Source organism: Podarcis liolepis (assembly GCF_965112155.1).
Source record: "Podarcis liolepis genome assembly, chromosome: 18".
In the NCBI taxonomy this organism is placed as follows: domain Eukaryota; kingdom Metazoa; phylum Chordata; class Lepidosauria; order Squamata; family Lacertidae; genus Podarcis; species Podarcis liolepis.
In genome coordinates, this window is record NC_139572.1 from 5,049,926 (window position 1) to 5,076,824 (window position 26,899).

At 49.1% G+C, this 26,899-nt stretch overlaps 1 protein-coding gene and 1 long non-coding RNA gene across 2 annotated transcripts; both read right to left on the bottom strand.

Moving 5' to 3' along the window:
* Positions 1-2,286: 2,286 nt before the first annotated feature.
* On the bottom strand, positions 2,287-2,705 carry CTXN1 (cortexin 1). The gene has a single exon (XM_083484281.1). The coding sequence runs from the start codon at positions 2,692-2,694 to the stop codon at positions 2,374-2,376; it is 321 nt and encodes a 106-aa protein (XP_083340407.1). The 5' UTR covers positions 2,695-2,705; the 3' UTR covers positions 2,287-2,373.
* A 22-nt stretch (positions 2,706-2,727) lies between these two features.
* LOC310697589 lies at positions 2,728-13,630 on the bottom strand. Its single transcript, XR_014521061.1, has 3 exons — positions 13,257-13,630; positions 4,284-4,393; positions 2,728-2,812 (listed from the first exon to the last, which is right to left on the bottom strand). It is a non-coding gene; the product is annotated as an uncharacterized lncRNA (long non-coding RNA).
* Between the last annotated feature and the right edge of the window lie 13,269 nt (positions 13,631-26,899).

Here is a 26,899-nt window from a genome sequence, read left to right on the forward strand (position 1 = left end):
GGCAAGAGAACTTTCCCCACACATAATAATAATAAATAATAATAAATAAATAATAATAATAATAATTTTTATTTATTTATACCCCGCCCATCTGGCTGAGTTTCCCCAGCCACTCTGGGCGGCTCCCAATCAAGTGTTAAAAACAATACAGTATTAAATATTAAAAACTTCCCTGAACAGGGCTGCCTTTTAAATATAGGATAGCTGCTTATTTCCTTCACATCTGAAGGGAGGGCGTTCCATAGGGCGGGCGCCACTACCGAGAAGGCCCTCTGCCTGGTTCCCTGTAACCTCACTTCTCGCAATGAGGGAACCGCCAGAAGGCCCTCGGTGCTGGATCTGTGTCCGGGCTGAACGATGGGGGTGGAGACGCTCCTTCACACACTCCCCAAGCCCAGAGTGCAGAGACGGTTTGGGCTGCCTGGACACCACAGACTCACACATGACATACCAGGGTCAACGCAAAAGCAAGCTGGTTGGGACAAGAGTTATGGGTGGAAGAGAAAGCTGGAGACAAGGACTGCCTCACAGCATGATTGGGAGGCTGAAACACTCCTACTTTCGGGCGCAAGCTAGGGTTTTTGTTTTATTTGGAGAGCCGGAACCACATGGATTACTGTATTTTTTGCTCTATAAGACTCACTTTTTCCCTCCTAAAAAGTAAGGGGAAATGTGTGTGCGTCTTATGGAGCGAATGCAGGCTGCGCAGCTATCCCAGAAGCCAGAACAGCAAGAGGGATTGCTGCTTTCACTGCGCAGCGATCCCTCTTGCTGTTCTGGCTTCTGAGATTCAGAATATTTTTTTTCTTGTTTTCCTCCTCCAAAAACTAGGTGAGTCTTGTGGTCTGGTGCGTCTTATAGAGCGAAAAATACGGTACTTGTCTTTCCTCTGCTTCCTGAATTCGGTCTTCTGAATAGCGCTTAAGCAGAGACATACAAGCAGTGGCTTTATATCAGCATGGACCATTCGTCCGCCAAGATACACCGGGGCCAGCTGGCATGGCACATTCCGGATGTGGCTGCACTACAACTCCCAGCAGCCAGTGCGGCCAATGGTCAAGGAGGATGGGAGTTGTAGTTCATCCAGGTCTGGAGGGCCACAACTCCTCCATCATTTTAGACTCACAGCTGTCCATGGAGGCACAGGTCAATTCTGTGTCCAGGGCAGCTGTCTACCAGCTCCATCTGGTACGCAGGTTGAGACCCTACCTGCCCGCAGACTGTGTGGCCCGAGTGGTGCATGCTCTAGTTATCTGTATTATTATTATGGAATAAATGTCCATTAGGTCCAGTCGCGGACGACTCTGGGGTTGCGGTGCTCATCTCGCTTTATTGGCCGAGGGAGCCGGTGTACAGCTTCCAGGTCATGTGGCCAGCAGGACTAAGCCGCTTCTGGCGAACCAGAGCAGCGCACGGAAACGCCGTTTACCTCCCTGCCGGAGCAGTACCTATTTAGCTACTTGCACTTTGACGGGCTTTCGAACTGCTAGGTTGGCAGGAGCAGGGAGTGAGCAACGGGAGCTCACCCCGTCATTGCGGGGATTCGAACCGCCGACCCTCTGATCATCAAGTCCTAGGCGCTGTGGTTTAACCCACAGCGCCACCCGCGTCCCTATTATGGAATTGGAGATCCCTATTTCTATCAGAGAAATGTTAGAGGGTATGGATGTTGACAGCTTTGATTTGTCTCCAATCCAAACCAACGCCCTTCCTCGCTCCAGACCTCAGAGCTCTCCTCCGCCCCTCGCTGCCAAAACATTCCTTCGCCGCCACCCCATGGCATTTCCCCACCCTTTGCCCCCCCCCCAGCCCACCCCCCTGCAACTCCCTACCCCCCCCCACAACACAAGACATTTCAGGTCACAGCAAAGGGGGCACCTGCCTCTTCCCCCGTCCAGAGACACAGAAAACGGGCAAGGAGTTGGATCAGATCTGAGATTCTTGGCCTCTCTCTGGCGAAGCGGATTTCAAAGGAAATTCCGAACAGGTTTTCACATACACACACCCAATTTGGATCAGAGCACTTTTCAGTTTGTCCCGAAACCGTGTGGTTTAGCATTTATTTCACCTGCGCTGAGAAGCTCGGCGGATGTGCCGTGTTTGAAACATAGCTGTCAACATTTCCCTTTTTTATTATTCCGAATAGGATTCCTCAAAAGAAAAGGGAAATGTTGACAGCGATGGTTTGAAACGGGCACCTTCCCGTGGTTGCTTACGACGTCACGAAACTGAAAACTCTCCTGCCCGCACCCAAATAAAAACCCCACCCCCTACCCACCAATCCCTTGAAAACAGCGACTTCGCTTCCCCTGGAAACCCTACTCCAGAAGATGCCAAGGCTTTCCCCGCTTTTGGACATCAGGCTCGCCCGAGCTATACCAGGGCATAATCAAACTGCCCCCTCTCCAGTCCTTCCTTGTGGTCGGTCCAGGATGAAGCAGGCATCCGACTGTAAGGGTCTAGCAGGATGCGGAAGCAGCGGACCATCAACATGACCAAGAACGCCAGCAGGAGGATGACGAAGGCAAAGACCGTCTTTTGTTCCGCGTCCATCCCGAAAGGGCTGGGGACGGGCTCCACTCGCCCCGGGGACAGGAGCTCGTAATCCAGAGTTGAGGCGTTGTCCATCGCAGAAGTACGACGAAAACTCCTCGCCAGGGGTGGTGTCAGGCAGCAAGCATCTTCCAAGATCATGTGTGTGTGTGTGTGTGTGTGTGTGTGTGTGTGTGTGTGTGTTTTGGGGTGAGGAAGTTTCCTTTCCAGAGATCTACTCCATGACGATGCCGCGCCTCTGACCAAACACCCCTTTCGCCTGCGGAAATAGGAGGGTTGTTTTTTATTATTATTATTAAAGTGACAAACCTAGACAGCATCTTAAAAAGCAGAGACATCACCTTGCCGACAAAGGTCCGTATAGTAAAAGCTATGGTTTCCCCAGTAGTGATGTATGGAAGTGAGAGCTGGACCCTAAAGAAGGCTGATCGCCGAAGAATGGATGCTTTTGAATTCTGGTGCTGGAGGAGACTCTTGAGAGTCCCATGGACTGCAAGAAGATCAAACCTCTCCATTCTGAAGGAAATCAGCCCTGAGTGCTCACTGGAAGGACAGACCCTGAAGCTGAGACTCCAAGACTTTGGTCACCTCATGAGAAGAGAAGACTCCCTGGAAAAGACCCTGATGTTGGGAAAGATGGAGGGCACAAGGAGAAGGGGACGACAGAGGACGAGATGGTGGGACAGTGTTCTCGAAGCTACCAGCATGAGTTTGACCAAACTGCAGGAGGCAGTGGAAGACAGGAGGGCCTGGCGTGCTCTGGTCCAGGGGGTCACGAAGAGTCGGACATGACTAAACGACTAAACAACAACAAAAAAGTTTTCTTGGAAGGAGGGGCTTTTTACCGTATGTGGTGGTAAAAGCTTTCTGGGAAATGATATCTGGTATCTTCAGATATCTGGTACTGGCAACTGAAGAAGTGTGCATGCACACGAAAGCTCATACCCATAACAAACTTAGCTGGTCTCTAAGGTGCTACTGGAAGGAAGTTTGGAAATCTTAAAAGGATTGTAAAACTAATGAAATGTATAAACTTTAAATAAATAAATATATATAAACTTTTTTTAAAAAAAAATGAAGTTGCAAGCAGGATTCGAAATCTGGGCAGCGGAGGAGAATTGACCACAATTGTAACAGGTAAAAGAAGTATGAGATTTAGATTTATGCTACATAATGCAGTGGGGGGGGGGTGTGGAAATAAGGGTGTGAAACAAGGGGGCAGCTGCCCCCCCCCCCAATCAATCAATATCAACACAAATCAATACAAATCTGAGGTTCTGTCCCCACTCTTAAGTTGTGGGTGAACATATCAGACGACACAGCGATTCTTCAAACAGCTCTTCTTTATTCAGAGGCCAGGACAGAACTGAACTGAAGGGCTCAGTCAGCCTGCTTATATAGAGCTCCAGTACAACATTACTGTAGCAACTTTCTAAAACTATCCAATCACTGAACGTCACTTTCGATCCTTCATTTGCATAACTATCTACAGTATCCCCCTGCTGGCCCAGGGTGAGAACTTCAGTACATAACACCAACCCCAACAAAAACCTGCTCCCCCTAACAAAATTCCTGGCTAGACCCATGGTGGGAAGTCAAACCGTTAAGAGAAACACGTACAGGTATTAATGTTGATTTGTTAAAATTTCTGAAAGGTAATAAAAAAATCAATATAAAAAGAAAGGAGGAAAGGAGAGGGGGGGGTGAGGGGAGATTACATGCCCTCATACCTTCCAGTTGCGGTTCCAGAAGGCTGGCAACTCTAGAACCAGAGGAAAAATTACTGCGTCCAATCCCTTCTTCTCCAACATCAGTACAACATCGTTGTTAGGCTGAGAGGCTGCAAAAGAGACAATGAATGGGTTGTAAGACACCGTAACTGTGTCCCTGAAGAACATAGTCATTTCGGTTGGAGAATGGATGGTGGCTAGCAGACTGAGGTTGAATCTGGACAAGACAGAAGTACTGTTTTGGGGGGACAGGGGGTGGGCTGGTGTGGAGGACTCCCTGGTCCTGAATGGGGTAACTGTGCCCCTGAAGGACCAGGTGCGCAGCCTGGGGGTCATTTTGGACTCACAGCTGTCCATGGAGGCGCAGGTTAACTCTGTGTCCAGGTCGGCTCCACCTGGTAAGCAGTCTGAGACCCCACCTGCCTGCAAACTGTCTGGCCAGAGTGGTGCATGCTCTGGTTATCTCCCGCTTGGACTACTGCAATGCGCTCTATGTGGGGCTACCTTTGAAGGTGACCCGGAAACTACAACTAATCCAAAATATGATAGCTAGACTGGTGACTGGGAGTGGCCGCTGGGACCATATAACACAGATCCTGAAAGACCTCCATTGGCTCCCAGGACGTTTCCGAGCACAATTCAAAGTGTTGGTGCTGACCTTAAAAGCCCTAAACGGCCCTGTATCCCTGAAGGGGTGTTTCCACCCCCATCTTCCAGCCCAGACACTGAGGTCCAGCTCCAAAGGCCTTCTGGCAGTTTCCTCCCTGCGAGAAGTGAGGTTACAGGGAACCAGGCAGAGGGCCTTCTTGGTGGTGGCGCCCGCCCTGTGGAACGCCCTCCCATCAGATGTCAAGGAAATACACACCTATCTGACTTTTAGAAGACATCTGAAGGCAGCCCTCTTTAGGGAAGTTTTTATTGTTTGACGTTTTATCGTGTTTTTAATATTCTGTTGGGAGCCTCCCAGAGTGTTAAGAAACCCCCGATTTAAAGGCGAATTCTCCAACGGCTAATGAAAAGCATATATAATACCTTTTTCCCCCAATCGCCCACTCAACTCCTCCTTTCCTTAAATTTTCATTTTGTATTTCACGGAATAAATAGTTCCTTTGCCAGCAAGAACTTCAGCTTCATTTTGTTTGAAATACTCAATTTCATTCGCGTTTATTAAAAGTCCTGTTCCCTTAGTAACTTAAAAAAAAATAAATGATATTAATGACAGCATAGGACGGGGAGGGAGACAAAGAGAGACAGAGAGATGGAGATAAGGGAACACAATTAAAATGGGTTGCATGTGTTTCCAAAAGGAGATGTTTTTCAGGGTAGGAAAGAGGGAGAGAGGGGTTGCTATAAGAAGGTTGTTATATAGAATAAATATTCATAAATGCACACATATCTAAATATATGAACCATGTGTCTGAAATAGTACAGGAGAGCCAATTTGACTCTCCCAATGACCTCAAATATTCCTCTGCAGTAAGGGAGTATTGTATTGTATTTTTGCTTGCAAATCCTGTCTTAAGGGCATATTTGTATATGGATAAGCTGAGTCTGGTCTGAAGGTCAGCATCAAAAAAACTAAGATCATGGCCACTGGTCCCATCAGCTCCTGGCAAATAGAAGGGGAAGAAATGGAGGCAGTGAGAGATTTTACCTTCTTGGGCTCCATGATCACTGCAGATGGTGACAGCAGTCACCAAATTAAAAGACGCCTGCTTCTTGGGAGGAAAGCGATGACAAACCTAGACAGCATCTTCAAAAGCAGAGACATCACCTTGCCGACAAAGGTCTGTATAGTTAAAGCCATGGTTTTCCCGGTAGTGATGTGTGGAAGTGAGAGCTGGACCATAAAGAAGGCTGATCGCTGAAGAATGGATGCTTTTGAATTCTGGTGCTGGAGGAGACTCTTGAGAGTCCCATGGATTGCAAGAAGATCAAACCTCTCCATTCGGAAGGAAATCAGCCCTGAGTGCTCACTGGAAGGACAGATCCTGAAGCTGAGGCTCCAACACTTTGGCCACCTCATGAGAAGAGAAGACTCCCTGGAAAAGACCCTGATGCTGGGAAAGATGGAGGGCACAAGGAGAAGGGGACGACAGAGGACGAGATGGTGGGACAGTGTTTTCAAAGCTACCAGCCTGAGTTAGAACAAACTGCGGGAGGCAGTGGAAGACAGGAGTGCCTGGCGTGCTCTGGTCCAGGGGGTCACGAAGAGGCAGACACGACTAAACGACTAAAGTATGGAGCTAGATCGAAGAACAGTCTGACTCTGTTCAAGGCAACTTCTCATGCTCCTAACGCCGTGTGAGCAGCAGGGGGTTTCAAACCATAACCTTTCGATGTCTTACCGGGAAATGCCACAGACTGGACCTTCTACACGCAAAGCAGCTGTCCTTTTGCTCTTCTATCTCACCCTCCATGTCCCAACCCCGCCAGAGTCGATCTTATCGGCATGCAAAGCTTAACATCCCCAAACCTCACCACGATTTGCTGCCGTCCTTGCGAAAGAACCCTAAATCTTCCACGGGGAGAGCAAACGCTTTTCCTAAGCGTTGCCCAGGGTGCAGGAGGGATGCTTAAAATCCAGAATTTAAGCCGCCTCCGCCGCCTCCAGCTCAGATCGCCCTCATGGCATTTCCTTATGAGAACAGAGTTTACCATCTCTAGAATCCTGCCGCCCCTCGCTGTAATCCTTCTGTTGCGTTAATCTATAATCCTGACCTTTGGAGATAGACAGCGCTCCGGTTTATGGGATTAAGGTTTCGTTTCAAGGAAACACGGCAGCTGATTGAAAACACCCGCTGAGTCGGAATAGAGATCCATCCTATCAGGGATAAGCTCCCCGAGTGCCTCTCAGAGAATCGTGAAGTTGAAAGGGGGCACCACATTTTATTTATACCCCGCCCATCTGGCTGGGTTTCCCCAGCCACTCTGGGCGGCTCCCAACAGAATATTCAAACCACAGTAAAACATCAAACATTAAAAACTTCCCTAATCAGGGCTGCCTTCAGGTGTCTGCTAAAAGTCAGATAGCTGTTTATTTCCTTGACATCTGATGGGAGGGCGCCACCACCGAGAAGGCCCTCTGCCTGGTTCCCGGTAACCTGGCTTCTCGCAGGGAGGGAACTGCCCTAAACAGGGCTGCCTTCAGATGTCTTCTAAAGCTACCTCTGAAGGTGACCCGGAAACATCAACTAATCCAGAATGCGGCAGCTAGACTGGTGACTGGGAGCGGCCGCCGAGACCACATAACACCGGTCCTGAAAGATCTACATTGGCTCCCAGGATGTTTCCAAGCACAATTCAAAGTGTTGGTGCTGACCTTTAAAGCCCTAAACGGCCTCGGTCCAGTAGACCTGAAGGAGTGTCTCCACCCCCATCGTTCTGCCCAGACACTGAGGTCCAGCTCTGAGGGCCTTCTGGCGGTTCCCTCACTGCGAGAAGTGAGGTTACAGGGAACCAGGCAGAGGGCCTTCTCAGTGGTGGCGCCCGCCCTGTGGAATGCCCTCCCATCAGATGTCAAGGAAATAAACAACTATTTGACATTTAGAAGACACCTGAAGGCAGCCCTGTTTAGGGACGTTTTTAATGTTTGATCTTTTATCGTGTTTTTAATGTTCTGTTCGGAGCTGCCCAGCGTGGCTGGGGAAACCAAGTCAGATGGGCGGGGTATATATAAAATTATTGTTATTATTACATCCAATTCAACCTCTTGCTTGGTACAAGCTGCAAACATAGGATCCCTGGCCAGCAGATACCAAGTTTCAGCTTGAAATATCTGCGGTGAAATATTGCACGCCCCTGTCCACTGCCTGACAGCTCTTACCATTAGGGACTTTCTAATATTCAGCCAATCAGAAGGTCGGCGGTTCGAATCCCCACGACAGGGTGAGCTCCCGTTGCTCGGTCCCTGCTCCTGCCAACCTAGCAGTTCGAAAGCACGTCAAAGTGCAAGTAGATAAATAGGTACCACTGCGGTGGGAAGGTAAACGGCGTTTCCGTGCGCTGCTCTGGTTCGCCAGAAGCAGCTTAGTCCTGCTGGCCACATGACCCAGAAGCTGTAGGCCGGCTCCCTCGGCCAGTAAAGCGAGATGAGCGCCGCAACCCCAGAGTCGGTCACGACTGGACCTAATGGTCAGGGGTCCCTTTACCTTTACTTTAATATTCAGCCAAAATCCCAAACACACCCAATTTTTCCACCCCTCATCACCCTGGCCACCCTCCTGTGGACTCGCCCTGGACGTTCCATGTCCTCTTTAAAACGGGGCACCCAGAACTGGACATGAGAAACCAGGGGAAACTGCCTGGCCAGCGTAGAGAGGAAACATTATTTCTAACCACCGGGACCCTGCCTTTCTGTTGGCATTAGTTATTTTTGCAGCCGAATCGCACTGCTGGCTCACAGGTCAGTTTATGCCCTGTTAGGACAACCAAGTCCTTTTCCCCGTACTTGTGGCCTTGAGATATTCCATTTTATCCCCCTAAATGCAGGATGTTTTATCTCGCTCCTAAACAGGGGAGTTAAATGCACGCAGACAGAACAAGGCTACGGTTAGCAACACTGTTTTGTGAAGGTTGTGAAGTTCCGAATTATCTAGTCTTCTTCTGCAGCAGAAGTGACACATTCCTCTTTTTTATTTTTTAAAAAATGCAAATTTTGGTGCAGAGTCTTTTTTTCTATGTAGCATGTCCTCCGCTCTTCCCCCATACGAACATTACTGACGTTCGGGCATGAATCATTAGAAAGCCCCATGCAAGCCTGAATTGATCACTTTTCGCACAGTGTGGGAGTTCGGTTTTTTGGCCGATCTTCGCGTGTGAACCAGGACTCAACAAGCCCCATTTGGTGCAAAGGCAGGAGGTGACGAGGAGCAAATAAATAAATCGAAATGGCTCTCTGCTCCGTGACAAGCCAAGATTTCAATGACACATGCAGATCAGATTATTAAAAACAGGCAGAATTGAAAGCACAAAAAGTGATTTTGATTCAGCCTGAGGCCTGATTGTTTGGAAGATGGAGACCCATCGGGAAAGGGCCCCAAGTAACAGAAATGGTAGTGGGAGCTACCTGACGTTTTCTGAACCGCTTGCTGCACTGGAAAAAAGGTGAACGTGGATTCGTGGGTTTAAGAGTAGGCAACAGGCACCCTCCTCCAAAGGAACGCAGGTGGCGCTGTGGGATAAACCACAGAGCCTAGGACTTGCCAATCAGAAGGTTGGCGGTTCGAATCTCTGCAATGGGGTGAGCTCCCGTTGCTCGGTCCCTGCTCCTGCCCACCTAGCAGTTCGAAAGCACGTCAAAGTGCAAGGAGATAAATAGGTACCGCTCCGGCGGGAAGGTAAACAGTGTTTCCGTGCGCTGCTCTGGTTCGCCAGAAGTGGCTTCGTCATGCTGGCCACATGACCCGAAAGCTGTACGCCGGATCCCTTGGCCAATAAAGCGAGATGAGCGCTGCAACCCCAGAGTTGTCCACAACTCTAATAATGGTCAGGGCTCCCTTTACCTTTACCTTACCCTCCTCCAAGGACAAATATTCCTGTTGCCTCTGCTCAAAGAGGGTCTGAGCAATGCCTTCTTACCCTGCCGAATTACTCAACCCGGAAGAGGTGGCATCTTAGAATCATAGAATCATAGAGTTGGAAGAGACCACAAGGGCCATCGAGTCCAACCCCCTGCCAAGCAGGAAACACCATCAGAGCACCCCTGACATATGGTTGTCAAGCCTCTGCTTAAAGACCTCCAAAGGAGGAGACTCCACCACACTCCTTGGCAGCAAATTCCACTGTCGAACAGCTCTTACTGTCAGGAAGTTCTTCCTAATGTTTAGGTGGAATCTTCTTTCTTGTAGTTTGGATCCATTGCTCCGTGTCTGCTTCTCTGGAGCAGCAGAAAACAACCTTTCTCCCTCCTCTATGTGACATCCTTTTATATATTTGAACATGGCTATCATATCACCCCTTAACCTCCTCTTCTCCAGGCTAAACATGCCCAGCTCCCTTAGCTGTTCCTCATAAGGCATCGTTTCCAGGCCTTTGACCATTTTGGTTGCCCTCCTCTGGACACGTTCCAGTTTGATTTTGTTCTGGTTCTGCTCAAGGCAGCTCGGGCGTTTCAGTACCACGGACAGGTCCAAGTGAGACACTTGCTCCCACCAAGGTTAAGAGCAACGGAGGGCCAGTTCCTTCACTCCGAACCCTGGACAAGTGGGCGACCACGCCCACCTGTCAATCACCCGGCGCCATGGCGGCATCAGGTGCTGCTGCGCTTTGAAGCCCCCCAAGTGCAGCGAGGGGCTGTTTGCAAAGGGGCCCTTTCTCTTGGAACCTTTCTGGGCATGCGCAGGGAACACGCCGGCAACACAGAATAGAACCCTTCGCTTGTTAGCTATAATAATAATAATAATAATAATAATAATAATAATAATAATTTATTATTTATACCCCGCCCATCTGGCTGGGTTTCCCCAGCCACTCTGGGCGGCTTCCAAAAGAATATTAAAATACTGTGATACATCAAACATTAAAAGCTTCCCTAAACAGGGCTGGCTTCAGATGTCTTCTAAAAGTCTGGTAGTTGTTGTTCTCTTTGACATCTGGTGGGAGGGCGTTCCAACAGGGAAGGCACCACTACCGAGAAGGCCCTCTGCCTGGTTCCCTGTAACTTGGCTTCTCGCAGTGAGGGAACCGACAGAAGGCCCTCGGTGCTGGACCTCAGTGTCTGGGTAGAACGATGGAGGTGGAGACGCTCCTTCAGGTATACTGGACTGAGGCCGTTTAGGGCTTTAAAGGTCAGCACCAACACTTTGAATTGTGCTCGGAAACGTACTGGGAGCCAATGTAGGTCTTTCAAGACTTGCTGACTTGTGGAGGGTCGTAAATCGCTGGCCGCGGGGGTCTACTTCCCCGGCGTGTTCCCTGCAGGGAATGCACCCCAGCAGGATTGAACCCCGCCTTCCCATCACCCAGTGATGTCGGCGGATGAACCGGTGGGCGTGCTTTGGGAGAAATGGCATTGCGGGGCAACATGGAACCCTTGGCAGGCCAAAATTGGCCCACAAACCAGAAGTCCCACACCCCTGGTTAAAAGCAAGTGGGGTGTGCTGGTCCCGAGGGTTAATCGTGAGGCAAGGTCCGAGTCCAGTCCGAGGTCGAGGGTGCAGTAGGGAGACAGTCCGTCAAAGCTGAAGCTGAGTCCAAGGCAGGGAGTCGGGTGGGGTCAGGAACTCTGGCAGAAGAGCCGGACAGGGTGCAGGCAGGAACAGGCTACCATCAATGTTGCTCCCACAACCTGTGACTGGGGCTGGCTGGATTTTATCTGCCCCGAGGCATAGGACGGCCCCGGTCCACAGGTGACTTGCCTCTCCTGGCCTGGAAGCGAGCCCTCCTCCAGCAGGAACTTAGTTCCCTCCACCTCTCTGCCCTGAGCCTCTGTAGCTCAGGAGAGGCTGGAGGGTTACTGGACCCAGAGGCAACCTCAGCTTCCCCTGACGGGGCTGTGGGTGGAACAGCTGCAGGCAATGGATCCTCCATCACCTCAGGAGCCAGAGCAGACTCAGCTGGTGCCTGCATCTGAGGATCCTGCACAGGTGAGGACCCTTCAGGGTCATACCCCAGCCCTGGCTCAGCTGGTTCTGGAGGCGGGGACTCCTGTGCAGGCTGGGATTCCTCAGGTTCAGCTTCCGAGTCCGAATCCCAGGCCATCACATGGAGTCTCTCTCCCCAGACTACCTCTCCTAGACCTTGGGGGGTAGAGGAAGTTAGTTTCTTTAAGGGCCAACACTCTGGTCTGAGGACAGGCACTCTTTACATGCTCCACAGCATCCCACCTGGTCCTCTCTCTGTGTCACTGGACTGGCAATCAGGGGAATGCACATGTGAAGGACCTGGAAATATCCTGCGCCTCGGTTCTGCAGGAGGTGGTTCTGTGGGATCCCGTCTGCGAGCGTCAGGGCTCAGGCCTGGCTCCTCAACACTTTCAGCACAAAGGACAGCTCCAAGTGAGACGCTTGATCCTGCAAGCGATTCCCCCCCAAAAAGCACTGTTTTCAGGGCTGTGACCTCGCACAAAGCTCCTAAATGTGCATTTTTTGGTGCTGTGCCCCAAAAAGCGTCCTTTTTTTTTAGGGGAGACTACTTCAGAGCAAAAAATCATTCAGGGATGCAACAAGCAACCTCCCGCTTTAGGAGTCCCAGAAACTTTTTTTTTTTAATGGAAAACATTTCTTCCTTGCAGTAATCGAGCCATTCTCTCATGCCCTGGCATGCATCTCAGGAAATTGCTGTCATATACGGCTTGAGTTGGACAGATCAGTCTGTTCCCAATCCAAGTCAATCTTGCAAGCGTCCGTAGCTTCACTCCGTTCCATGTCCAAATTAATAGTGTGTGTGTGTGTTTTCAACAACAAAAAAGGACAGACAAGATTTATATTCAAATACATATTTCATCACAAAAAGTCAAATAAGCTGCAGTCAAATCAGTCCTCCTCAGAGTAAACCCATTGAAGTTAATAGGCATGTCTAATTTGGCTTAATTCCTTTTAAAGGTTCTTATTAGCCAGCTGGATACAACCCCAGGCATTTAAAGACATATTTTGCGCGGTATCCCGCTAAATTATACTCGGAGTACAGCCGCTTAAATTAGCGAGCACGCCAATTAATTTCAATTAGTCCTAATTAGTGCTACTCGTTTCAGTGGGTAGTCTTAACATCAGAAACTGCCTGGATACATAAATGGCTGGAAACCTAACTATTTCTCAGTATTTATCATAAAATAGGGGGGGAGTGTGCAGAACTGCACATTCTTTCGTCGCAAAATTCAGAGAGGTGCAAAATTCCAAAAACGACGGCGTTCCGATCCGCTTCTAGCCCATCGCGTGGCTCTGCTTAAAATACGGACCAAACCGGGTTCTCCTCCGCCCACCTCCCTCTATTGCCCAAAACTTCTGGAGGGCGAGAAAAAAGTGTGGTACGTACCTGTTGGCCAAGGCGGTGCCCGTCCATCAGCCTCGTTACCCGTCGCTTGTCATCTTGGGGATGAAGGAGGTGCCGTTTTTCCCTGGAGAAGACCGTACGGAAGAAAACTGTCCTTCTCCGACGGTTCCTATGGAGACACAAGCATCAATTGCAGAAGCAAAAAGGTGGCACTGGGAGAAGAAAACTCATCTTTGCAGAACCGGGAGAGGGAAACGGTGGCTGCTGCGTCGCCCAGGGCTGAGTCGTGACTCTGGTGGGCAACACAGAAAGCCCGTGGACGAGAAAAAGAGAGGAGGGGGTGGCGTGTCATTTGTGGCAGCAGTGATGCTGAAGCCCATCTGTCGCTGCTCAAAAATTGGGAGTTTTTTATGGGGGGGAGAAGAGTTTCATCCGCCTTCTGCTGGCATGACGAAGCCCACGACTCAGTTAATCCAAATTAGTCAGTTTGGGTTGGTTGTCTTGCGGATTTCATAAGCTATAAATGGCCATTATTTTATCAGCAGGTCGCATCCTGCAACCTCTTTCTGCTGTTCCTTAATTATTGTTATTTTTACATTTCCTGCATATTCTAAATTAACTTATTCTTTTCGTCAACTGCTTTAAATGTACACTCTTTTGAAACTGCAGGTTATTACAATAATCCTGCCAAGGTCCTTATCTGTTTACGGTGTGTTTGTAAATATTCAATAAACCATTTCCATTCTTTTATAAAAGTTTGCTATCTTGATTTCTTATTTTTCCCCAGTAGGTTTCACCATTTCTGCATATTCCGTAAGTTTTTGTATCCATTCTTCTTTTGCTGGGACGGCTTCTTCTTTCCATTTTGGGGCAAAGAACATTCTTGCCACTGTAGTCGCACAAATGAATAAATTTGGGTAGTTCTGGCCCTATAATTCCCAAAAGGAAAGCTTCTGGGTTTCGTTTTTTACAAATGTTATTTTGAACAATGTTTTCCATTCATTATATATCATTTCCCAGTAAGCCTTAACCTTACAAGACCACCACATATGACTAAAAAAAATACCTTCATTCTCTTTGCATTTCCAACACTTATTTGATTTGGATCTGCCAATTTACTCGGTGTTTAGATACCATCTATATAACATTTTCATGTGCTTTGAAGTTAATTCAGCACCTGGTGGGAAAACCCCACCCCAATCCTGTATTTTGCCCAAACAAAGTTGGCAAAGCTACCAGTGAAGACTTACACTTTCCCCCCAAAATCCTGGGCACTGCACTGCGCCCCTCAGAGACCTCCATTTCCCAGCGCCCTTTGCAAACTACAGTACCCAGAATTCTTTGGGGGAAAGTACACAGACTGAGCATGCTCAGCTGCCACAGAACAGTGCCTGTTGGAGGAGGGGTGGAAAGGGGGAGGTGAAATGGAGCCTCTGGGGGGGGGGGTTGGCAGGCTGGACGGCATCCTAGACCAGCAGTTCTCAAGCTGTGGGTCCCCAGATGTTGTTGGACTACAACACCCATCATCCTGGACCATAAAGAAGGCTGATCGCCGAAGAATGGATGCTTTTGAATTGTGGTGCTGGAGGAGACTCTTGAGAGTCCCATGGACTGCAAGAAGATCAAACCTCTCCATTCGGAAGGAAATCAGCCCTGAGTGCTTACTGGAAGGCCAGATCCTGAAGCTGAGGCTCCAAGACTTTGGCCACCTCAGGAGAAGAGAAGACTCCCTGGAAAAGACCCTGATGTTGGGGAAGATGGAGGGCACAAGGAGAAGGGGACGACAGAGGACGAGATGGTGGGACAGTGTTCTCGAAGCTACCAGCATGAGTTTGACCAAACTGCGGGAGGCAGTGGAAGACAGGAGGGCCTGGCGTGCTCTGGTCCAGGGGGTCACAAAGAGGCGGACACGACTAAACGACTCAACAACAACAACAATTGATTGGTGATGTGGTAAAGTTGTGTTGTATTATTCATGCAAATTGGTTTTCTCTGGAGAAGAACTATCAGATGCAACATTTTGTTGCGTGCACACACGTCCTGGTATCGTTTTGCAACAAGAGTTAATCCAAGCGCCACCTCCGTCTGTCCGTCCTGAAGAGCAGGTGGAAGGACAATTCATTCTGGCACAAAAGAATTTAATCTGATTGTTTCTGGTGTGCCTCCATCTGCTCCCTTTGCAGAGCAGGGAATTTTGCTTTTGTTGACACTCCTCTGACATGGCGAACGACCCCCTGCCACCCCATCGCTGCCTGCAGTCCTAATGCACAACTGGGAAAGCTTCTTATTTATGTCTTTGCAAATTGTTTTTCTTGATTTCCCGTAATTTTTAACAAATTGTCACCAAATTAATGCAAATTCAATACAAATTTAAGAGCTGACTCCCCCCCCCCAGCAAAATGTCCCCTCTATTTTCCTCCCTCCATTGCATGCTCCCAATAAAGTAACTTTTCCAAATATCATTTCAAAATACTGTATTTTTTGCTCTATAAGACTCCCTTTTTCCCTCCTAAAAAGTAAGGGAAATGTGTGTGCGTCTTATGGAGCGAATGCAGGCTGCGCAGCTATCCCAGAAGCCAGAACAGCAAGAGGGATTGCTGCTTTCACTGCGCAGTGGTCCCTCTTGCTGTTCTGGCTTCTGAGATTCAGAATAATTTTTTTCTTGTTTTCCTCCTCCAAAAACTAGGCGCGTCTTGTGGTCTGGTGCATCTTACAGAGCGAAAAATACGGTACATTCATCCCTTCTCCCTACACATCACCAGTTCAATTACCAATTTCTGCTGTGGCTTTTGTACATCGTTATAACCTGCCCTCAAAATAGTTCAGTAGGGTAGAATCATAGAATCCTAGAGTTGGAAGAGACCACAAGGGCCATCGAGTCCAACCCCCTGCCAAGCAGGAAACACCATCAGAGCACTCCTGACATATGGTTGTCAAGCCTCTGCTTAAAGACCTCCAAAGGAGGAGACTCCACCACACGCCTTGGCAGCAAATTCCACTGTCAAACAGCTCTTACTGTCAGGAAGTTCTTCCTCATGTTTAGGGGGAATCTTCTTTCTTGTAGTTTGGATCCATTGCTCCGTGTCCGCTTCTCTGGAGCAGCAGAAAACAACCTTTCTCCCTGCTCCAGAGAAGCGGACACGGAGCAATGGATCCAAACTACAAGAAGGAAGATTCCACCTAAACATTAGGAAGAACTTCCTGACAGTAAGAGCTGTAAATCCTCTTCTATCCATCGATAATAGTCGTTCACATCGGTTTTCAAACATTTCCTGCCGATACCTGTTGAGTAACACTTTGCCAGAGGAAAATAGATCTTCCACCCAGAGAATATACACACATTCCGTCCCAACATGGCCTATCTGACATTTGGCCACAGTAATCAAGAACTGACCCTCACTGGTGCAGCCTGCAGGGGGTGAAAATGAAACCCCTAGAATTTTTTTTATATATAATACAGCGTACCTTGGTTCCCAAACGCCAAAAACCCAGAAGTAACTGTTCCGGTTTTCGCACGTTTTTCAGAAGCCAAACGTCCAATGCAGCTGTCGGCTATTGTTTCCGGGGCGCCTGCACCAATCAGAAGCCGTGCCTCGGTTTCCAAACATTTCAGAAGTCAAACGGACTTCTGGAACAGATTAAGTTTAACGCTTTTGTTTTTGCTATTTATTTTGCGTTTTTGTTTCTGAGGCTTTTTCGGTTCCTTTGTTTTTGTGACTGTGTGGAACCCAGTTCAGCTACTGATCGATTGATTGTGTGATGGTGTGATTGTGGAAATGGATATCTACAATAATGTCTTATTTCTTTTATAATACAGTACATTGATTATTAGGGACATGGGTGGTGCTGTGGGTTAAACCACAGAGCCTAGGACTTGCTGATCAGAAGGTTGGCGGTTCGAATCCCCGCGATGACGGGGTGAGCTCCCGTTGCTCGGTCCCTGCTCCTGCCAACCTAGCAGTTCGAAAGCACGTCAAAGTGCAAGTAGATAAATAGGTACCGCTCCGGCGGGGAAGGTGAGCAGCGCTTCCGTGCGCTGCTCTGGTTCGCCAGAAGCGGTTTAATCATGCTGGCCACATGACCCAGAAGCTGTACGCCGGCTCCCTCGGCCAATAAAGCGAGATGAGCGCCGCAACCCCAGAGTCGGCCACGACTGGACCTAACGGTCAGGGGTCCCTTTACCTTTACCTTTACCAGAGCACTGTGAGCCTGAGCTGCTGGCACAGAGATATTTCCAAGGCTGCAGAGTCTTGCTTTGGAGACCAGCAAAGCAATTTCAAACGCGGTTGGTGGGAGAGCCGGTGCCGAAAACTCTTGCTTTGAAGGCAGGCCAAGCTTCTCAGATGCAAGGAGATCTTTGCCGATGGATTTTGCCAGGTCAATTACAGCGTTGGAGATGCAGAAGTCATTTCCCTAAGGCCTCATTTCAAGCAAGTGGGGAGGAGGACAGGGGGCTGAGGCATCAGAAACAGAGTGGGAATTAAAGGAATATTGGACCAGCCTCCATCCCTAACTGTGGCCTCCTTCCAAACTCTCTGCACATGCTTTATTCTTCACCCTCAGTTTAATTATAAACCTCCTTTTTAAAAAAAAAATTATTGGCAATTTCAACACAATAATCTTATCAAAAATACATCATTATTATTAATCCCTCCATTCCCCCCTCCCTCCTCCCCCCCTAAACAAAAAAAAACCCCGCCCCCATTGTTCTGCCCAGACACTGAGGTCCAGCTCCGAGGGCCTTCTGGCAGTTCCCTCCCTATGAGAAGTGAGGTTACAGGGAACCAGGCAGAGGGCCTTCTCGGTGGTGGCACCATAGGCGCCGACTCCATGGGGCCTGAGGGGGCTCGAGCCCCCTCAAAAAATTTTTTGGGGGGGCTCAGCCCCCCCAATAATTTCGGGCGCCCTTCCAGCAGAGCGCCGCCGCCGTCCCTCGCCAGCCAGCCAGCCAGCCAGCCGCGCACCCTAGTCTGAGAGCCCCGGCCGTCCCCCGCGAGATTAGGGAATCCCTGGGGGCGGGGGCTCCTGCCTCGCTGCTTCGTTTCAGCTCCCGCGAGAACAGGGGAATCCCGACTGGCCACACCTCCCAGCCAGCCAATCGGCTGGCTGGAGGGCGTGGCTTGCCCTATTTGGGGCCGGAGCCACTTTATTTGCATATTCATGAGCTTATTTATTATTCATGAGCTTTCCCGGGCCCCCCCAATATTTTTTCTAAGTCCGCGTCCCTGGGTGGCACCCACCCTGTGGAACACCCTCCCATCAGATGTCAAGGAGATAAACAGCTCTCTGACTTTTAGAAGACATCTGAAAGCAACCTTGTTTAGGGAAGTTTTTAATGTCTGATGTATTTTTTATATTCTGTTGGGAGCCGTTATTATTCCAGGAGCGAGTCTGCAGGCTCTGGGTTTAGGAACAGAATCCAAACAACCTGCTTAAGGGGTTCTCCGCATCTCAGTCGTTCTCTGGGATACCTGATCTTCTTTTTCCAACACCACCTACGCAATTGCAATGGGACGTTCCTGCCCCCTCTTCACTTTTGAGCCCTGCTGAGCCGGCAGAAAATCTCCGCTGCTTTCAGTTCACATCGTTGCGGCCGCTTCCTGATTTGGCTGAGTGCACACGGGCCGTGATTGAATCCTGAAAGGAATCCTAATGCGATGACGGCAGGATGCCATTGATTCTTTTCTGAGCTGGGTTTTAATCAATATACCTGTGATCCCCCAGTGTCACTGTTAATCTGAAAGGAGAGAAATTCTTTCTTTCTTTGAACCGAAAACTCCTGCAACTTGTTCCTGGGCCAATTCTAACTTAATCCTTTAAAAAAAAAAAAATAATCTGGCAAGCAGGAGAAATAGAGAGCGGTGCAATCAATGTGGCAATAATGAAGTGGATCTGATGAAACTCATCTGCATAAAACTGCCATAAGATAAAGGTAAAGGGACCCCTGACCATTAGGTCCAGTCGTGCCCGACTCTGGGGTTGCGGTGTTCATCTCGCTTTATTGGCTGAGGGAGCCGGCGTACAGCTTCCGGGTCATGTGGCCAGCATGACTAAGCCGCTTCTGGCAAACCAGAGCAGCTCACGGAAATGCCGTTTACCTTCCCGCTGGAGTGGTACCTATTTATCTACTTGCACTTTGATGTGCTTTCGAACTGCTAGGTTGGCAGGAGGTGGACCGAGCAACGGGCGCTCACCCCGTCATTGCAGGGATTCGAACCGCCGACCTTCTGATTAGCAAGTCCTAGGCTCTGTGGTTTAACCCACAGCGCCACCCGCGTCTCTCAGGTGAAGAACAGTTTCAGGTTGAGAACAGACCTCCAGAACGAATTAAGTTGTTAACCCAAGGTACCACTGTACAATATTTCCACTCTGCCTGGCGAAGATTCCTATGTGGTTGACTCATATCCACCCCAACACAAGCCCTCCCCAGGTCATTTGGATTCTATCCCTAACTCGGCAGACTCATACCTGGAAATCTTGTTTTTAACTAGCTGTGTTTTAGCACCCAGGGAGAATAATTCTTCGCCGCCTCCCGAAAGGGAAAATGCATGTATATAATGCATAGGGGTGCGCATATAAAAACACAAGCGAGTAATGGATAATTCTAAACGCAAGCACACCCACAACACACCCCCTGGTGGTTTTTCATCTGGGACCAACCAGTGGGTGCTGTGTTTCAAAAATGCAGAATAAAAAACACACAGCCCACACTTCAAGGAACAGGCTGCTTCAAGTACAGCAAAAGAGACGAATTGATTCGCAAAGGATCTCTTTCGCCCCCAGGTAGGTTTTTGCCAAACTCCCCCGAGTTCTTAATGGGATTTGTTCGTTTCTTTTGTGTTTCTAATGAGTGCGGCAGTAGAAATATGTTCCATTGTGGGAGCTGATCCTGGAGGGAGCAAGTGTCATGTGTGTGAGCCCTGACAGAGGTTGATGGAGAGGGGAGCTGATCTTTGCTGATTCATAGATATCTTTCTTTCTCTCTCTCTCTTGCACACACCTTCATCTGCAAAAAAACCCATGATGTTGACAGATGCCCTTAGCAACCAGCAGAGGGAAGTGGGGCGGGTTGTGGAGGAGCGTGGGGACCTGTCAGAGCACCTAGATTCTGGCACTGCCCAGAGTTTCAGGCAGGGGACATTTTCAGCCCTAACCTGGGGGGAACCAGGGACATTCTGCAGGCAGGCAGGTGCGCCTATGATTAAGCAAATAATTAATAATTAATAATAATAATAATAATAATAATAATAATAATAATAATAATAATAATAATGTTTATTTATTTATACCCCGCCCATCTGGCTGAGTCTCCCCAGCCACTCTGGGCGGCTCCCAATCAAATGTTAAAAACAGTATAGCATTAAAAACTTCCCTGAACAGGGCTGCCTTCAGATGTCTTTTAAAGATAGGATAGCTGCTTATTTCCTTCACATCTGAAGGGAGGGTGGGCGCCACCACCGAGAAGGCCCTCTGACTGGTTCCCTGTAACTTGGCTTCTCGCAGCAAGGGAACCACCAGAAGGCCCTCGGTGCTGGACCTCAGTGTCCAGGCTGAACGATGGGGGTGGAGACGCTCCTTCAGGTATACAGGACTGGGGCCGTTTAGGGCTTTGAAGGTCAGCACCAACACTTTGAATTGTGCTCGGAAACGTACTGGGAGCCAATGCAGATCTCTCAGGACCGATGTTATATGGTCCCAGCGGCGAGTCCCAGTCACCAGTCTAGCTGCCGCATTCTGGATTAATTGCAGTTTCCGGGTCACCTTCAAAGGTAGCCCCACGTAGAGTGCATGGCAGTAGTCCAAGCGGGAGATAACCAGAGCATGCACCACTCTGGCAAGACAGTCCACAGGCAGGTAGGGTCTCATCCTGCATACCAGACGGAGCTGCCCTGGACACAGAATTAACCTGCACCTCCATGGACAGCTGTGAGTCCAGAATGACTCCCAGGCTGCGCACCTGGTCCTTCAGGGGGACAGTTACCCCATTCAGGACCAGGGAATCCTCCACACCCACGCGCCTCCTGTCCCCCAAAAACAGTCCTTCTGTCTTGTCAGGATTCAACCTCAATCTGTTAGCCGCCATCCATCCTCCAACCGCCTCCAGACACTCACACAGGACCTTCACCGCCTTCGCTGGTTCTGATTTAAAGGAGAGGTAGAGCTGCGTGTCATCTGCAAATGTAGTTCCCCAGGTAAGCCTGGACAACTTGAGAAGGAGCTACAGCCTCTGCCTGGAAAGTAGGGTCACTAGGGCACCCCAAGAAGCCAAGCCAAGCATCCAAATTAGAATGAATAATCTGAGCACATGGTTAAAGATCTAAAGGGAGAAGTTTTGGGGGGAGGGAGGAAGGGGGGGAAATTAGGATAAATGAGTAGGGACAAAAGTATATACTGTTATGTATAACTAATAGGTATGGGACGCAGGTGGCGCTGTAGGTTAAACCACAGAGCCTAGGACTTGCCGATCAGAAAGGCGGCGGTTCGAATCCCCGCAATGACGGGGTGAGCTCCCGTTGCTCGGTCCCCGCTCCTGCCAACCTAGCAGTTCAAAAGCATGCCAAAGCGCAAGTAGATAAATAGGTACCACTCCGGCGGGAAGGTAAACGGCGTTTCTGTGCACTGCTCTGGTTCGCCAGAAGCGGCTTAGTTATGCTGGCCACATGACCCGGAAGCTGTACGCCGGCTCCCTCGGCCATAAAGCGAGATGAGCGCCGCAACCCCAGAGTCGGCCACGACTGGACCTAATGGTCAGGGGTCCCTTTACCTTTATAACTAATAGGGGGGTGATTTTGATGCATGTTATTGTTAGATTTTCGAATGAATGGTTTTTTTAAAAAAAAATATTTGGTAAGTTATTCGACATCCCTGGATGAAAGTGTGATCATAAAGAATGGGGGGGGGGAATAAATTAAAGAAAAGGAAAGAGACTAGGGCACCCCAAAAAAGTGCCATTTGGGTGCTGAGAGTGCGTCTGTCTTCCCCATGGGTGCCAACGGAAACTTTTACTTTCTCTTCCCAGTGTCAATTCACCTTCCTTCTTCCATCCTTCCCCCCCAAAAAAGGAATACACGTTGTGCCAAATCAACCACTGTGGGCTGCATCCTTTGAAGGGAGTTGAGGTCCCTTGATCACCCCCCCAAAAATATATATTTGAGTGGGTGGGGTCCCCCCCCAAAGTGAATTGCCATTCAAATGGTGTGCATGTGCCTTGCGATCAGTTATGTGATGTGGGGGTTACTTGCGCCGCCCCTCCCCATTTTTTAATTCAAGTCTGCACTGTGTCAGAGTTCGGTCCTGCTCAGAGGTGACCCAGTGAAGTTGGCAGGAGTGGAGAAACTTGTGTCTATCCATAGAAGCCCCCCAGTAAAATATTGGATGGGACCAGTTCTCCCCCCCCCCCAACCTCACCCAAGTTGATGGGCACTGCCATTCAAATGTTGTGCATACGACTGATTCACAGCTGTCAACTTTCCTCTTTTCTTGCGAGGAATCCTATTCGGAACAAGGGAATTTCCCTTTTTTTAAAAAGGGAACAGTTGACAGCTATGGACTGATTATGCAGGGCGGGGCTTCTCCGTTTGCCCCCCACCTACACACACACACACCAAATCTTTTTTTAAAAAAAAAATCGTTTTTTTACAAATTGGCCACTAGTTAAAGCAAATTTAGCATCCCTCCGCCGGCCCCGGCCCCTAAATATTTCATTCAGGTTGCCCCCCCCCCCATCAATTCCACTGGGTCTCCCTACATACATTAAGCAAAATAGAAACATCGCCAACCGACCCCACCCCATCCCACCCATCGTCCACCCCTCTCCCCTTTTCCTTCCTAATTTCTCAACAAATGAAACTGATTTGTAAAAATGTTACATGGGAAGAAATACAAGAGAGAGAGAGACATTAGGCATACTTCTGTAAATCAAGAAACCCTTTAATAAAAATACCAAAAAAAAAAAAAAATTCGCTGGGTCTACTCTGAGCAAAAACTTGCCCAGCCTCTTCTCACGCTCAGCCCAGGCTCTGGCTGGCAGCGTCCTCTGCGTCTCCGTGCTGCCTTCCCAAAAACTGGGTGTGCCCGGCGTGGCTGGCACCCGGCACCCCTCTCCCTCTCCTGGCACCCTGCTTGCTGCACCCTCCAGCCCGGACTTCGTGCTCCCTCCCTGGGGGCTCCTTAGCCAAAGCCACAGAGCATCCCTACTCACCTTTCCCTCTGGGAGGCGAGGATGCTACGTGCGCCCACCTGGGCGCGGAAGGAGCGGGCAGGTGTCTCCGCGCGGCGCATCCCCGGCTCCTCAAGGCGCCCTTGCCGCCGTCTCCGCCCGGCCAGACCGCATCTCCTCCGGCTCCATCATCTGCAGAGGAGGCGCCCTCGCCCTTCGCAGGTGCTAGGCAGGATTTTTGAATTCCACCCGGCCTTCCCCATTGGACGCGGAGTTGCCAGGGGGCGGGGCAGGGAAAGGAGTGATGGAAGGGGGGGGAGAGAGGAACAATGTGGACTAGCAGCTTGCCGGGAGAATGCGCTTTCTCCGGACGCGTGGCTGGTTGGTTGATAAGCAAAGGAATGGAAACATTGGCAGGATTTCAGTGGCGTAGCGTGGGTTGTCAGCAGCCGGGGCAAGGCAAGTAATTTGCGCCCCCTAACCCGTGGATTTACGCCCCCTAACCCGTGGATTTGCGCCCCCTAACCCTAACCCCCAGATGTTGCGCCCGGTGCGGCTGGCCCCCCCCTACACCCCCCACGCTACGCCACTGCAGGATTTGCAATCAGTGCCGGATTTACCAATAATAATAATAATAATAATAATAATAATAATAATAATAATAAATTTTATTTATACCCCGCCCTCCGCAGCCAAGGCTGGGCTCAGGGCGGCTAACACCCAGCTCTACCTTTTACCTAAATCTGGCCCTGGTAGCAAGCAAAGGTAAAGGTACCCCTGCCCGTACGGGCCAGTCGTGTCCGCCTCTAGGGTTGCGCGCTCATCTCGCTTAAGAGGCCGGGAGCCAGCGCCGTCCGAAGACACGTCCGGGTCACGTGGCCAGCGTGACGAAGCTGCTCTGGCGAGCCAGCACCAGCGCAGCACACGGAAACGCCGTTTACCTTCCCGCTGGAGTGGTACCTATTTATCTACTTGCACTTGACGTGCTTTCGAACTGCTAGGTGGGCAGGAGCAGGGACCGAGCAACAGGAGCGCACCCCGCCGCGGGGATTCGAACCGCCGACCTTCCGATCAAGTCCTAGGCTCTGTGGTTTTACCCACAGCGCCACCCGCGTCCCCTAGTAGCAAGTACTAGGGAGATAAAGGAGTTATATGAAATAGGGGTTATTGAAAAAGCTGCAGTAGAAAAGGTTAATAATAGGACCCACAGAGGGGAAAGTGGGAAGTCCAGATATTCAGAGGACTCCTTAAATGTCCATGTATATGGTTGTATTGTTATACTTTTATACTTGTAAAATAAAATAAAAATATTTGGGAGGGGGGATAAGCAAGCAAGCAAGCATTTTATATTTTATTTGATTTATTTTCTGAATAAACAAAATAAGCTAGACACAAAGGAGCGTAAAGAAACACAGCCACAGCAGGCGAAGAGAAGCACAATAAGGTTGGGCATTGCTGCTGAACTTCATGTTCTGAAAAGTTACAAAAAAAAAATGAATACAATTTTTTTCCATAAATTAGTTTGGGTTTTCCCCCGTGGTTGTTGTTCCTGTTGATATTGTTATTTTGTGCTTTTATATGGTGTTTCTTGGTTGTGAACAGCCCTGACATCTGCAGATGAAGGACAGTATATTATTATTATTATTATTATCAATAATAATAATAATAATAATCCAGAATGCAGCAGCCAGACTGGTGACTGGGAACGGCCGCCGAGACCATATAACACCGGTCTTGAAAGACCTACATTGGCTCCCAGGACGTTTCCGAGCACAATTCAAAGTGTTGGTGCTCACCTTGAAAGCCCTAAACGGCCTCGGTCCAGTATACCTGAAGGAGCGTCTCCACCTCCATCGTTCTGCCCGGACACTGAGATCCAGCGCCGAGGGCCTTCTGGCGGTTCCCTCCTTGAGAGAAGTGAGGTTGCAGGAAACCAGGCAGAGGGCCTTCTCGGTGGTGGCGCCCGCCCTGTGGAACGCCCTCCCACCAGATGTCAAAGAGAACAACAACTACCAGACTTTTAGAAGACATCTGAAGGCAGCCCTGTTTAGGGAAGCTTTTAATGTTTGATGTATCATAGTATTTTAATATTCTTTTGGAAGCCGGCCAGGGTGGCTGGGGAAACCCAGCCAGATGGGCGGGGTATTATTATTATTATTATTATTATTATTATTATTATTATTATTATTACTATTATTATTAATAATAATAATAATAATATCAACAACAACAAGCAGGAAGTCCACACAACATCTGTATTGGGAGAGACTTTGGTGATACGGCAGCATGAGCAAAACAAAATTTGGTACCCTTCCCTTAAATAGTTATTATTTTCTCAATTATTTCTTTTGGTACAGTTGCTTTTTTTAATGGATCTTCTCAGTAGGTACGCTCAGAATTTTAAAGTTAGCTGTGTTTTATTTATTTTTTGGGTGACTATTGACTGCAACCATCTTTCGGACATTCTTAAATGCCTGTCCTTATAATGTTAATGTTTTTGGAAACCACTTACTGGTTTTTCTTCCGGTTAAGCAGCATAGAGATTTTGTTCGATAAATCAAATAAATCCGCCGAACTCTGGCAATACCCCTCGCTTGCCTGGATAGAGGGCTGTGTACAATGGTCATATTTGCATTCGTTGCCCCGCCCACTTTGGCCACTGGCCCCACCCACCATTGCTAAGCGGCCCCTGGAAAGATGTTCAGGAGGGAACAGTGGCCCTCAGCCTGAACTGAGAAAGGTTCCCTGGCCCTGATTTTAATTCTGTGTTTGGGGAAAAATCTAAGCACTGGGATATATTCTTCATAGAATCACAGAATTGTAAAGTTGTAATCCTCAGGGTCCTTTCCAATTCTGCAATTCTATGATTCCATGCACCAAACATCCTAAATTTCATCTCCTGGGTGCACACCAGTGGTTCCCAGTTCAGCCCAGTTCAGTTCAGCTGGGAACTGGCTAAGTAGACTGCCTTCTCATTGTAATAACCAAACATGCCGAAAAGCATCTTGTTTCGTTTTGCCTGTTGCCTTACAAATTAATTCCCGGGGTGCCTGCGTTCTAGCAGAGAGGATCTTTGCATTCCTCCACCGACCTAGGAGCAGAGTCCAGAGGATGCTGCAGGAGGGTCTCCATGGCAACCGCCTCCCGGGCCAAAGGGGCCAGCCAATCAGCTGAGCCTAGGGATAAGGATGCTACAGGCAGCCACAGGGGACCAGAGTTACAGGAGAGCTGGCTGGCATCTTGAGCAGATGTGGTATTGGCATGTCAGGAAACCCCCCCGCAGAGTTTCTGGGCTGTGTCCAACTCTGTCTTACTCAGAGTAGACCTAAGTCAGTCGTGCCTGTTCATTTCAGGGGTCCCATTCCGGGTAGGGCTAACGTCTCTTGCTAACGTCAGCAAACTTTTTCAGCAGGGGCCGGTCCACTGTCCCTTAGGCCTTGTGGGGGGCCGGACTATATTTTGAAGGGAAAAAATGAACGAATTCCTATGCCCCACAAATAACCCACAGGTGCATTTTAAATAAAAG

What these genes read in the sequence shown, in the direction of transcription:
- CTXN1 (XM_083484281.1), bottom strand. Translation starts at nt 2,694, where the DNA reads ATGATCTTGGAAGATGCTTGCTGCCTGACACCACCCCTGGCGAGGAGT.